Source organism: Bubalus bubalis, chromosome 7 (assembly GCF_019923935.1).
Source record: "Bubalus bubalis isolate 160015118507 breed Murrah chromosome 7, NDDB_SH_1, whole genome shotgun sequence".
In the NCBI taxonomy this organism is placed as follows: Eukaryota; Metazoa; Chordata; class Mammalia; order Artiodactyla; family Bovidae; genus Bubalus; species Bubalus bubalis.
Window position 1 is genome coordinate 25050891 of NC_059163.1, and position 14683 is coordinate 25065573.

General features: G+C 37.0%; 1 protein-coding gene across 3 annotated transcripts in view; it reads left to right on the forward strand.

Annotated features, from left to right (window-relative positions):
* Window positions 1-14683, forward strand: part of CNOT6L (CCR4-NOT transcription complex subunit 6 like) — a 111997-nt gene that overhangs the window by 71499 nt on the left and 25815 nt on the right. For all 3 annotated transcript variants that reach the window (XM_025289856.3, XM_006059468.4, XM_025289855.3), the window contains exons 6-8: window positions 8031-8099; window positions 10643-10800; window positions 13078-13232. In XM_025289856.3, coding sequence (XP_025145641.1) covers window positions 8031-8099; window positions 10643-10800; window positions 13078-13232 — 382 coding nt within the window. The remainder of the gene's footprint in view (window positions 1-8030; window positions 8100-10642; window positions 10801-13077; window positions 13233-14683) is intronic.

Sequence of the window (14683 nt, forward strand, 5' to 3'; positions counted from 1 at the left end):
CATTTTCTTCTTCTTCTTTTTTGTTTTTTAAACTTTTCAGTTCAATCACTCAGTTGTGTCTGACTCTGAGACCCCAGGGACAGCAGCAAGCCATGCCTGCTTGTCCATCACCAACTCCCAGAGTTTACTCAAACTCATGTCCATTGAGTCAGTGATGCCATCCAACCATCTCATCCTCTGTTGTCCCCTTCTCCTCCTGCCCTCAGTCTTTCCCAGCATTGGGGTCTTTTCAAATGAGTCAGCTCTTCGCATCAGATGGCAAAAGTATTGGAGTCAGCTTCAACATCAGTCCTTCCAATGACACCCAGGACTGATCTCCTTTAGGATGGATTGGTTGGATCTCCTTGCTGTCCAGGGGACTCGCAAGAGTCTTCTCCAACACCACAGTTCAAAAGCATCAATTCTTTGGCACTCAGTAGTCCAACTCTCACATCCATACATGATTACTGGAAAAACCATAGCTTTGACTAGACAGACCTTTGTTGGCAAAGTAATGTCTCTGCTTTTTAATATGCTGTCTAGGTTGGTCATAACTTTTCTTCCAAGGAGTAAGCATCTTTTAATTTCATGGCTGCAGTCCACCATCTGCAGTGATTTTGGAGCCCCCCAAAATAAAGTCTTGTCACTGTTTCCTCATCTATTGGCATAATGTGATGGGCTCAGATGCCATGCTTAGTTTTCTGAATGTTGAGTTTTAAGCCAACTTTGTCACTCTCCTCTTTCACTTTCATCAAGAGGCGCTTTAATTCTTCTTTGCTTTCTGCCATAAGGGTGGTGGTATCTGAGGTTATTGATATTTCTTCTGGCAGTCTTGATTCTGCTTGTGCTTCATCCAGCTCAGTGTTTCTCATGATGTACTCTGCATATAAGTTAAATAAGCAGGGTGACAATATATAGTCTTGATGTACTCCTTTCCTGACTTGGATCCAGTCTGTTGTTCCATGTCCAGTTCTAACTGTTGCTTCCTGACCTGCATACAGATTTCTTAAGAGGCAGGTCAGGTGGTCTGGTATTCCTATCTCTTTCAGAATTTTCCACAGTTTATTGTGATCCACACAGTCAAAGGCTTTGGCATAGTCAAGAAAGCAGAAATAGATGTTTTTCTGGAACTCTCTTGCTTTTTCAATAATCCAACAGATGTTGGCAATTTGATCACTGGTTCCTCTGCCTCTTCTAAAACCAGCTTTAACATCTGGAAGTTCACAGTTCACGTATTGCTGAAGCCTGGCTTGGAGAATTTTGAGCATTACTAGCGTGTGAGATGAGTGCAATTGTGCAGTAGTTTGAGCCTTCTTTGGCATTGCCTTTCTTTGAGATTGGAATGAAAACTGACCTTTTCCTGTCCTCTGGGCACTGCTGAGTTTTCCAAATTTGCTGGCATATTGAGTGCAGCACTTTCACAGCATCATCTTTCAGGATTTGAAAGAGCTCAACTGGAATTCCATCACCTCCACTAGCTTTGTTCATAGTGATGCTTCCTAAGGTCCACTTGACTTCACATTCCTGAATATCTGTCTCTAGGTGAGTGATCATACCATCGTGGTTATCTGGGTCTTGAAGATCCTTTTTGTGCAGTACTTCTTTATATTCTTGCCACCTCTTCTTAATATCTTCTGCTTCTGTTAGGTCCATACCATTTCTGTCCTTTACTGAGCCCATCTTTGCATGAAATCTTCCCTTGGTATCTCATTTTCTTGAAGAGATCTCTAGTCTTTCCCATTCTGTTGTTTTCCTCTGTTTCTTTGCATTGATTGCTGAGGAAGGCTTTCTTATCTCTCCTTGCTGTTCTTTGGAACTCTGCATTCAAATGGATATATCTTTCCTTTTTTCCTTTGCTTTTCGCTTCTCTTCTTTTCACAGCTATTTGTAAGGCCTTTTCAGACAACCACTTTGCTTTTTTGCATTTCTCTTTCTTGGGGATGGTCTTGATCCCTGTCTCCTGTACAATGTCATGAACCTCCGTCCATAGTTCATCAGGCACTCTGTCTATCAGATCTAATCCCTTGAATCTGTTTCTCACTTCTGCTGTATAATTGTAAGGGATTTGATTTAGGTCATACCTGAATGGTCTAGTGGTTTTCCCTACTTTCTTCAATTTAAGTCTGAATTTGGTAATAAGGAGTTCATGATCTGAGCCACAGTCAGCTCCTGGTCTTATTTTTGCTGACTGTATAGAGCTTCTCCATCTTTGGCTGCAAAGAATATAATCAGTCTGATTTCGGTATTGACCATCTGGTGATGTCCATGTGTAAAGTCTTCTCTTGTATTGTTGGAAGAGGGTGTTTGCTATGACTAGTGAGTTCTTTTGGCAAAAATCTATGAAGCTTTGCCCTGCTTCATTCTGTACTCCAGGGCCAAATCTGCCTGTTACTCCAGGTGTTTCTTGACTTCCTACTTTTGTATTCCATTCCCCTATAATGAACAGGACATCTCTTTTGGGTGTTAGTTCTCGAAGGGCTTGTAGGTTTTCATAGAACCATTCAACTTCAGCTTCTTCAGCATTACTGGTTGGGGCATAGACTTGGATTACCGTGATACTGAATGGTTTGCCTTGGAAACGAACAAAGATCATTCTGTCATTTTTGAGATTGCATCCAAGTACTCCTTTTCGCACTCTTGTTGACTATGATGGCTACTCCATTTCTTCTAAGGGGTTTTTGCCCACAGTAGTAGATAATAATGGTCATCCATTTCAGTCCATTTTAGTTTGCTGAGTCCTAAAATGTCGACGTTCACTCTTGCCAGCTCCTGTTTGACCACTTCCAATTTTCCTTGATTTTTATTTTTATTTGCATTTATTTTTTGCAGCCTCCCCCTACCCCTGACCATAAGTTTTGTTTCTTCAGTTTCTTTTAGGATATCTTTTTCTTCTGTGCAATCTCCTCTTTTGATTTAGGAACAATGTTCATTTTCAGTTCAGTTCAGTCACTCAGTCGTGTCTAAATCTTTGCGACTTCATGGACCACGGCACTCCAGGCCTCCCTGTCCATCACCAACTCCTGGAGTCTACTCAGACTCATCTCCATTGAGTCAGTGATGCCATCCAGCCATCTCATCCTCTGTCATCCCCTTCTCTCCTGCCTTCAGTCTCTGCTTTTTACTATGCTGTCTAGATTAGTCATAACTTTCCTTCCAAGGAGTACGCGTCTTTTAATTTAATGGCTGCAGTTACCATCTGCAGTGATTTTGGAGCCCCCAAAAATCTGACACTGTTTTCACTGTTTGCCCGTCTTATTTCCCATGAAGTGATGGGACCAGATGCCATGATCTTCATTTTCTGAGTGTTGAGCTTTAAGCCAACTTTTTCACTCTCCTCTTTCATTTTCATCAAGAGGCATTTTAGTTCCTCTTTACTTTCTGCCATAAGGATGGTGTTATCTGCATATCTGAGGTTATTGGTATTTCTCCCGGCAATCCTGATTCCAGCTTGTTCTTCTTCCGCCCAGTGTTTCTCATGATGTACTCTGCATATAAGTTAAATAAACAAGGTGACAATATACAGCCTTGACGTACTCCTTTTCCTATTTGGAACCAGTCTGTTGTTCTGTGTCCAGCAAAGAGTTTCAAAGAATACCAAGGAGAGATAAAAAAGCCTTCCTCAGCGATCAATGCAAAGAAGTAGAGGAAAACAACAGAATGGGAAAGACTAGAGATCTCTTCAAGAAAATTAGAGATACCAGGAGAACATTTCCACTCATTTAATTTGTGTATTTACTAGACTGTTTACATTTAAAGTAAGAATTGATATGTAAAACTTGAAATCAGCCATTTTATTATTTGTAGTCTGTTTCCTTTGTTTCTCCTTTATTTATCATTTGTTGGTTTCTTATGGGCTATTTAAACATTTTTTAGGATACCATCTTGTTTTATTTATGCTGTTTTAGAGTACACTGTCTTGTATAGTTTTCTTAATGATGACTTTTTAAATATCACAATATGCATACTTAGAACAGTCTATTGACAATAGTGTCTTCTCATTTTAAGCCAATTATTGATGCCCTGCTTCCATCTGTGTCCCTTTGCCTCTCCACTTTTAAAATATAACTGTCTCTAGTATGTCCTCTACTTACACTGAGTACCACATAGATGTTAAAATTTTTGCTTCAGCTATCAGATACAGTATAAGAAGCTCACGCAAAGAAGGTTAATCCATTACGTTTATCCTTTCACTCATTCCTTGTTCTTTCCGTTTTGATGTTCCATTTCTTCTGCTGTTAACATTTTCTTTCTGTCTTAAGAGTTTCCTTTAGCCATTCTTTAAGGGGCAGTCTGCTGGCAACGAAGCCTTTTAGTTTTCCTTTGATAACATCTTCATTTTTCCTTGATTTATGAAGGCAAGTTCTGTTGGCCACAGAATTTGAGGTTGACAGTTATTTTCTTTTAGCTCTTGAAAAAGTATTGTATTAATTCCTCTGGCACCATGGTTTTAGAAAGAAACCTATTGTTTCCTTTTAGGTAATGTGTCATTTTTCTGGTGTTTTTGAGATTCTTTGTCTTTAGTTTTTAGCAGTTTCATTATGATGTGGTTGGTGTCTGATTCTTTGGGTTTATTTTACTTGAAGTTTGTACATCTTCTTGAAGGTGTAGATTTATGTTGTTTGTTAAATTTGGGGATTTTTAGTCATTATCTCTTTGAATATTTTTTAAGTCTACATTCTGTCTCTTCTCTTTCCGAACTTTGATTTTATGAATCTTAGATCTTTTGAGGAACCCACAGGTTCCTCAGGCTTTGTTCTTTTCTTTTTTTTTTTTTCTGTTTTCTTCTTCTTGTTGAGTAAATTCTCTTGACTTGTTCTCAAATTCAATGAAGTTATGTTTGGTTGTCCATATTATTTTGCCCTTCCACTTCTGTTGTGGGCTTCCCTTGTGGCTCAGCTGGTAAAGAATCTTCCTGCAATGCGAGAGACCAGGGTTCGATCCCTGTGTTGGGATCCCCTGAAGGAGGGAAAGGCTACCCAATGCAGTATTCCGGCCTGGAGAATTCCATGGACTGTGTAGTCCATGGAGTCGCAAAGAGTTGACACAACTGAGCTACTTTCACTTTCCACTTTTTTGCTGGGGTTTTCTATTTTTTCATCTGTTTCAAGAGAATTGGTAATTACTTTATGAAGCAGTTTTATGTTGAATTTCTGTCAGATAATTTCAACAGCTGAATACCTCTGTGTTATTGTCTGTTGGTAGTCTTTTCTCAAATAAATTGTGATTTTCCTGGTCTTTGGTATGACCGGTGATTTTCACTTGTGCCCTGGATATTTTTTAATACTATGTTAGGAAACTCATGACCTTTTAAAAACCTCAGTAGCAGGCAACTGCCCAGTTTAGGTTTAGCATGTGGATTTTGTTGGCTCTTCAGACTCAGCTGGCACCCTCACTGTGGGAAACGAGGCACAGTGCTGTTGATCACTGTGAGGTGTGGGAAATCACACTTTTCTTACCTCCTCTCTCAGTCCCCCTCCAGGTCTATTCCTCATGGCTTCAGGACTGTCTAGCACTTAGTGTGGCATGTATGGAAGATAAAAATGGGAGAATTGTTTTAGATCACATTTTTAGGTATGATGTTGAAAGATGCTGTCTCTTCTGTTCATGATGAGAGTAGTCTTCAATTTTGATCCACATTCTGGTACTGTGCTAGGACCATACAGATTTAGCTATTAAACAGTCTTTATTTGATGGTTGGCTTATATAAATATAGTCCTATCCTTTGGAGTTTGAGTAAGCTCTGGGAGTTGGTGATGGACAGGGAAGCCTGGCATGCCTGCAGTCCATGGGGTTGCAAAGAGTCGGACACGACTGAGCGACTAAACTGACTGATCCTTTGTCAAGTCATTGGCCATGCAATATTATCTTTGAAAAAAGTCAATGTTAAGTAAATATATGTCACACATGAATATATTATTCTCTTTGAAAGAGATATTAAAATTCTGGTGTGTATCCTTATAGACATTTCTAGACATTTATATATAAAAATTAAATCAGTAGAAATTTTCTTGCATTGTATTACTTTGCATATTTGTTTTAAGTTTTTTCTAATAAAATATATCCTACTATATTATTATCTAATTATTAATAAAATATATTTTATTATTATATATTTTCTACTTTTTCCTCACCCAGCAGAATGTCTCATATACCTTTCCACTTGAGCATGCATGTATCTTTTTTCTTTTAAACTATGGCATAGACTTCTGTGAAATGGATAAACATGTATCATTGTTTCTGATATTATAAACATTGGCATAATTAATATGTTTGCTGCTTTAAGCAGATAGGGCTGATCCCAAGAAATAGAATTGCTGGGTCACAGGGACATGAATGTTTTAAATTTTAAAAGATGATGCCCATTTGTCCATCCAGCTGTACCAGTTTATATTCCCACCAGTTGTATGTGCAAATCTATTTCTTATCACCTTCACCAACCCTGGATATTATTAAACTTAAATTTTTTTTGTCAACCTAAATAAAGACATGCTATCTCATTTTTAAGTTTTTCCTTGTTACTGGTGAGATACAGTATCTTTTCCTATGTTTTTGTTCTTCAGTTATTTTGGGGGAATAGTATATGTTTGACTTACACTGTTAAATTGGGCTGTATTAAGATATGGGAAGTGTCAGAATGTTGACATCACTTTTATTTTGATAATTTTCGTGCTTTCTGAGTTTTTAACTATTTGCTAATAAGAATCCCAGCAGCTGAGGAGTTCTTTGTTTACTCTCCATTATATTTATATAATGAACTTCTGTTTTAGAGAGAGTTGCCATAGTTCTGGCACGGCGCTCCTAGGAGGCAAGGTTATTTTTCAGGATTCAGTGTGTTGAACCAGCTGGATGGTTTGTTATCTTATGATGACCTTCATTACTTTCTTGGCAAGATACGGACTATGCAAAATAACATTCATTTCACTTTGTGAACAATATGGCTGCTAAAAGAGGCATCCTTTAGCTAGACTTTTGGAACACTAAAATGGTTAGTAAAATGACACTTTTTTAAAGATCTTGGATACTTTGTTCAAAATTTCTGTGGCTGGGTGGTGATGGAGTGTTTCTGCTTAAATGGGATATGTTTCTTAGCCACTAATTTGCTGGGTAAATCGGCAAATTTGAATCAAACTGTCCTGTAATTGCAATTGTGTTTAAAAGTGAGAAGAAAAAGTAGGTAGTTAAATCTTAACAGTGCATTTTCTTTCATCCGATAGTTTGGTAGAATTTAGTTCCATTAGTATTGACAGTTATATCTGAGCAGTTAATGTTTAACCAGTGCCTTTTTTTCTATATGTACAGTGTCATTCTAATCTCTGGCCTTGTATCAACATTATAAAAGAAAGATTAAAATTAGGAAATGAAAGCCCTATTAGAAAATTCAGTAGTTTTTATTATACATGCATGTTTGTTTTTTTGTTTTTTTTTTTTTCTGTTTTAAAAATATTTGAGTAATTTTGTTCATCAGTGTGTTGAAACTTCACGTAGCTTTCATTTTCCCTCTGGGAACAAGACTGAGTCAGTACAGTGTACATGTATAATTAAGACATAAGCCTCTTGCTTAAGGATTTAAATAGGTTCTTTTTAAAATAAATACCGTGTAAGTATAAATGCCATTAATGAATTTCTTTGTGTTCTTTTCAGATGTTAGTTTTGTGTTTTCTGCATAACTCTTCATCAACTTCCTTTTCAGTACTAGATTTTTAAGACCATATGGATTTCCCAGGTGGCGCTAGTGGTAAAGAACCCCCTGCAGTGCAGGAGACATAAGAGACAGTGGTTCAGCCCCTGGGTCCGGAAGGTCCCCTGGAGGAGGGCATGGCAACCCGCTCCAGTATTCTTGCCTGGAGGAGAATCCCATGGACAGAGGAGCCTGGTGGGCTACAGTCCATGGGGTCACAAAGAATTGGGAGGACTGAAGTGACTTAACACATATGCACATGGGCTTTTATAGCTGAAGAGAAAACAGAAGCTGATTTGACATTATAAATTAGTAAATAATACTGATTTTGGAAATACAGGAAATTACATTAAAAAAAATTTTTTTTTTCCAGTTCATCCAGAGCAGCTTCCTCCGAGGCCATGGATTACATTAAAAGAACGAGACCAAATTCTGCCATCAGGTAAAATAGTTTTCTTATTCTTTCTTGACTTTTTTCAGATACACTTGAAATGCCATTTGGGCTTTGTGATCAAATTAACCTTCAAATTAGGCCTTCATTTTACCTCCCCTGAGTTTAGATGAGTTTAGAAATACTGATGGGTAGAGTTAAAGTCCTGGAGAAGGCAATGGCACCCCCACTCCAGTACTCTTGCCTGGAAAATCCCATGGATGGAGGAGCCTGGTAGGCTGCAGTCCATGGGGTCGCTAAGAGTCAGACATGACTGAGTGACTTCACTTTCACTTTTCACTTTCATACATTGGAGAAGGAAATGGCAACCCACTCCAGTGTTCTTGCCTGGAGAATCCCAGGGATGGGGGAGCCTGGTGGCTGCCATCTGTGGGGTCACACACAGTCGGAAACGACTGAAGTGACTTAGCAGCAGCAGCAGAGTTAAAGTCCACCCTAAGGCTTATGTACAAGAATCTTGTCTTTGACAATGATGGGGCTCTTGGTTTGAAAATTATTTCTTATAATAGAGCTTTCCAAATGGCATCTTCACATAAGGTTTGGTGATTTAAGAAATATGAGGAGTAATGAATTTTTTTCTGAAAAATTTTGAACTACTTAGATTTATCTTTCTTTAGTGGGTAGACTGATAACTCTTGTAGAGGGATAATTTAGACTGAATCAAATTTACTATATTGGAAACAGAATATGATACCAGGCCGGGGTATAGAAATGATATAGGGTGAAGATTTGAGCAGTTTAATTACAGGATTCAGCATTTCTTGAACTTCAGTAAATGTAGAAAATATAAACCTTTATCTTTTTGTTCAGACCAATGATAATTTGACATTTATAGGGCTTCTTACTGTTTATTAGACATTTTATAGTTCAGAATTCTGCTTAAAATAAGTTGTTACTAATATTCCTCTTACAAGTCACAGTTTTTATGATACCTAATTTTATTTTGAAGATGAAAATTTTACTGTTTTAATATGAAGTAACCAAATGTTGATACTTAATTTTAGGGACGTTCAATTGTTAAAAGGGTGATTTATAGCCCCAAAACTATAATGGTAATTAAACTAAGAATTAATCCTAGATGGTGAAAGAGGTACCAGTATACATAATGACCACCAGTCAGATCCCCAGGAGACCTCTGAACTAAGTTTCTCATAATATCTTCCTATCATCTGACTCTGAATCAACTTCAGTTGAGCGTTACTTCATTTCTTGTATTCCTTACCATTTATTAAGTATTTGATTCTCACCCATATCTGCCCATTGTAATTACCTGGGACGCTTTTTAAAAATATTAACGCCCAAATCCTAACATACTAAATTAGTCTGGAGTGATCAACATTTTTTTTTTTTAAAGTTCTATAATGTGATTCTAATGAATAGATAGGATAGAGAATTAGTGATAAAAATCAGGGATTTTCAAACTGGTGTGCTTCTGCATAGAGTCACCTTAGGATTTTGTTAAATTGCAGATTCCAATTCAGTAAGTCTTTGTGAAGCCAAAAATCTTTGCATTTGTGAGTTCCAAGGTGATAACTGATGCTGCTGGTTCCTAGAGCACACTTTTGAGTAGCAGTTGGATACAAGCTGTGTTTTCTTGTTAGTTTACTTGTAGTCTTTTTACTGGCTTCCTTGGTGCCTCAGTGGTAAAGAACCCACCTGCCAATGCAGGAGATGCGGGTTTGATCCATGGGTCAGGACGATCCTTTGCAGTAGGAATGGCAACCCACTGCAGTATTCTTGCCTGAAAATCCCACGGACAGAAGAGCCTGGTGGGCTACAGTCCATAGGGTCGCAAAGAGTTGGACATGACTTAGCAACTGAGCATGCACACAGTCCTTTTACAGTTCAAGGGAATTTTAAAATGAGAATTTAATTTTAAAAATGAGCGTTTGATTTGGTTAAAAAGGTTTCTCTTATAACTAAACTTTGTTAGTCTGTATTCTTCTGGCTCAGAACAGTGAGAGAAGTAAAAGACTCAAAGAAGTACTAAGTGTGAATGTTTTGTTAATGAAAGGTAATGAAAGCCTTTTAAAGAGAAAAAAATTAAAATTTACTTTTGTAATTTACTTTTATTCCATTTATAGAGAAAAGTTTTGCTCAGCAAATTATGTGTAAAAAAGTTAGTATTGATTTAAAATTAGATTATTTTTGGCCACACCACATGACTGGCAGGATCTTAGTTACCTGACCAGGGATCGAACCTGTGCTCCCAGCAGTGGAAGTGCAGAGTCCTAACCACTGAGCAACCAGCGAATCCCCTAAAACTTGAATTTTTATTTATTAAAATATCCTTTAAAAAATCTCAAATATGAGCTATAAGTCTGATTCTGGTAAAAGAACTTTGGTATGGTGGATGGACTCTGGTGAAGTTTTTATATAGTTTAACAGAATCTTGCCCAAGGCATTTCACAGAGGTGATATTTGAGTTATGTTTGTGTGGCATGTATGATCGTGTAGGTGTACATGTGATATTGCTTTAGAAAAGGTTGCCTAATTTTCTCCCTTTTGTTTTCTTTTTTTCTCCCACTTCTTAGCATCATTCACGGTTATGTGTTACAATGTGTTATGTGATAAATATGCCACCCGGCAGCTATATGGCTATTGCCCATCCTGGGCATTAAACTGGGAATACAGGAAAAAGGGAATTATGGAAGAAATCGTTAACTGTGACGCAGATATCATTAGTCTTCAGGTAACACTACAGAGATTGAATTGTCTGTAACTTAAAGGTGAATCTAAAAATTACAAAAGGTATTACTTTTGGGAGCGATTTTGTGTTTGAAGGAAAACCCAAAGGAATTATTTTCTCTCTTAAGAAAAAAAGGTATTTCCACAGTGAAACAGTTTTGTATAGGCCATAAACTTATACTCATTTACTGTTTTCTTAAGTGAAAATAATTTCACCATGACATTCATGTTAATTTGTGTTATGAACAAATCATTGGTATTGCCGAAAGAGAAAACTACTGAAGATTGAATCTTTAAGAAATATAAATTTAATTTATAATGGGATCTATAAAAAAAAATTACTTGTCTACCATTGTTCATCAGTGATAAACATATAAAAATATTATACTATAAATCATGCATTTTTGCCTTATTTTTAAAAGCAACCTTAGAAATTTAGATACTTTATTGAATTTAACTGACAAAGTACCTTTTGATTGAAATAGTGTTTTACTGCTTTTCAATGCTTAGCTAATGAATGGCCAAGAAGGTTTACACATAGTTTTTAGTACTTTTTTTCTTAGCAGTTTTCAAGGCATATTAAACGCTTTAAGGTATTTTAAAACTTTAAGTGTTATAATTTCACACCTCCTTTTCTGCATAGCTTAAGAATAAAGTCATTACTTTTATAATAAATTTTTTTGTTAGAGTAGCTTTATTATTTACTTATATTTGTGTTATTAGCCATGATTCATTTGACTCTGGAAAATAAGGAAGTAGTAGACGTCTTCAAAAGTTAAATTTTCTTTTAAACACTAAGAACTGACAGAAAATGAGGGGAGGAGGAGGCCAGTATGAGCTTACCAGGTGGTGCTAGTGGTAAAGAGCCCAAACGCCAGTGCAAGAGACATGAGACACGGGTTCGATCTGTGGTTCAGGAAGGTCCCCTGGAGGAGGGAATGGCAACCTGCTCCAATATTCTTGCCTGGAGAATGCTATGGACAGAGGAGCCTGGCCGGCTACAGTCCATAGGATTGCAAAGAGTCTGACACAACTGAAGCTACTTAGCACACATGGAGACAAATAAGCATAAGCTTATGTTATTTAATTTTCCTCCTTTTGATTCAGTATTTATAGTAATAACAGCCTCACACTCTTGCTTAGTAAGTAAAGTATAGTATGAAGCATAGAAGCATCATAATTTTAAAAATTTTATTCTAAAAGTAATACTATGTTATAAAGTGTTCATTCCAGAGAAGTTGGAAATATGAAAAGAACATAAATAATAATAGAGTAAAACATCTAATCCTGTACCCCAAAGAAAGTTGCTTTAACTCCAGGGTTAAAACTTTTGGAGCATTTCTTATATTCTTTTTAAAACATTCATTTGCCTATTTATTTACAGGTATGTTTTCAAAATAGAGATCACACTATTAATGTATTTTGTTTCTTACTTATTGCATTTAATATACATTTTCTGCATTACTAAAATTTCTCAAAGCCAATTGTATGAATACATACTAACTGATTTAGCATTTTCCCTGCTGTTGGACATTAAGGCTGTTTGTTTTCATTGTTACAATATCATGTTGTTATAAACATTAGCACACATAAATCATTATCTTCACGCTTGATTATTTCATTTGGAAAGATTTCTTAAAAGTATGTTATGGGTCAAGTAATAAATTAGTCTAACTTAATAATTGCTAAATTAACACAGGCCATTGGATTATTGGTATTCAGGTAACTAAAAATTCCTTCAAGTAGGATTTTCTGTTGATAGATCTTAAACTTCTCAGTTTTGACTATCATTCCTTTCCACCACAGTTGGGAAATACAAAATATTTTTTTAAATTACCTCCTAATATAAAATTTTCAATTCCTACTGCTTAATCTGTAGTATGACCAACTTTCATATTTTGTATTTCAATTTTGTTCAATTACCAGTTGAGGAAGTGAAGTACAGTAGTTGTTGTTCAGTCACTAAGTCGTCTCCCACTCCTTGTGACTGCATGGACTGCAGCATGTCAGGCTTCCCTGATGAACTCTAAATTGGAAGTCGAGAGATTTGGGACCAACTAACTACCTGTGTAAACCTGAGAAAATCATGTTTTTTTTTATTCTTTTAGGCTTTACAAAGCTGCCATTGTCAAATGGTGGCTGCTATCAATAAGGTAAGGTAGTTAGATAATGTTTGTTAAATGAAGTATTTTAACTTAGTAGCACTTTACTCACAGTGTTGCACAGTTTTACATCTTAGTTTTCCTCTGTCATGTTGGTGATAATGTATCTTCCATCTCAGGAAGTGGAAACAGAGCAATACTTCACTCTCTTTCTGCCAGCATTGAAGGAGCGTGGATATGATGGATTTTTTTCCCCAAAGTCACGTGCCAAAATCATGTCTGAGCAGGAGAGAAAGCATGTGGACGGTTGTGCAATATTCTTCAAAACAGAAAAGTGAGTTACGGAAACAAAGCATAATTTCTTTAATTACCACACATTTGAAATTGTCTTTGGTTTGACCCTAAAATAGACAAAAAGCTGAAAAACAGGTAATATAAAAGTTAAAACTATTGGTAAGATTTTATTTCTTAGGCTGTGTTTTGGAAATTAGAATGTTTATCATATTCTTTATGCTTTTTTGCCAGATTGCACTAAAATATTAAAAGGAGTATATACTTAAATGTGATATTATCATAATTTTATATATATTTCCATGAAGTAAAATATTAGTTTTGGTGTAAAAAAGAAAGTAGTACCCTTTAAGATTGGAACTAAGTGATCTGAAGTTTCTTTTAGTAATTTTTTTTCATTTGTTGTTATCATGTCTGACTCTCTGCGAGCCCATGGACTACAGCATGCCAGGCTTCCCTGTTCTTCACTATCTTCTGGAGTTTGCTCAGACTCATGTCCACTGAGTCAGTGATGCCATCCAACCATCTCATCTGTCACCTCACCCACTTCTTCTCTTGCCCTCAGTCTTTCCCAGCATCAGGGTCTTTTCCAGTGAGTCACCTCTTAGCATCAGGTGGTCAAGTATTGGAGCTTTAGCTTCAGCATCAGTCCTTCCAGTGAATATTCAGGGTTGATTTCCTTTAAGATTGACTGGTTTGATCTCCTTGCAGTCCAAGGGACTCTCAAAGAGTCTTCTCCAGCACCATAATTCAAAAGCATCCGTTCTCTAGCACTCAGCCTTCTTTATGGTTCAGCTGTCACATCTGTACATGACTACTGGAAAAACCATAACCTTGACTAGACGGACCTTTGTCGGCAAAGTGATGTCTCTGCTTTTTAATGTACTGTTTAGGTTTATTATAGCTTTTTTCCAAGGAGCCAAGCGTCCTTTAATTTCATGGCTGCAGTCACCATCCTCAGTGATTTTGGAGCCCAGTAAAATAAAATCTGTCACTTCTTCCACTTTTCCCCCTTCTCTTTGCCATGAAGTGATGGGGCCAGATGCCATGATCTTAGTTTTTTGAATGTTGAGTTTTAAGCCAGCTTTTAGTTGGCGCTTTTCAGAATCATTCATTTTTTATCAACTTTTCACCTTTTCCAGTTAATATTGTGTATGTTTATTTCTTGTCTTATGAAAAGTCGCTCAGTTGTGTCCAACTCTATGGACCTCATGGACTGCAGCCTGCCAGGCTCCTCTGTCCATGGAATTCTCCAGGCAAGAATACTGTTGTGGGTAGCTGTTCCCTTCTCCAGGGGATCTTCCCAGTCCAGGGATTGAACCTGGGTCTCCTGCATTGCAAGTGGATTCTTTACTGTCTGAGTCAACAGGAAGCTTAGTCGCTTGCTTATTGACTAAATGTTTACTGAGCATTTGCTTTATGATGAGTGCTGTGCTAGTCACTATAGACCCAAAAATACATGGTTTCTGATCCCACTCAGAGCTCCAGTAGGAA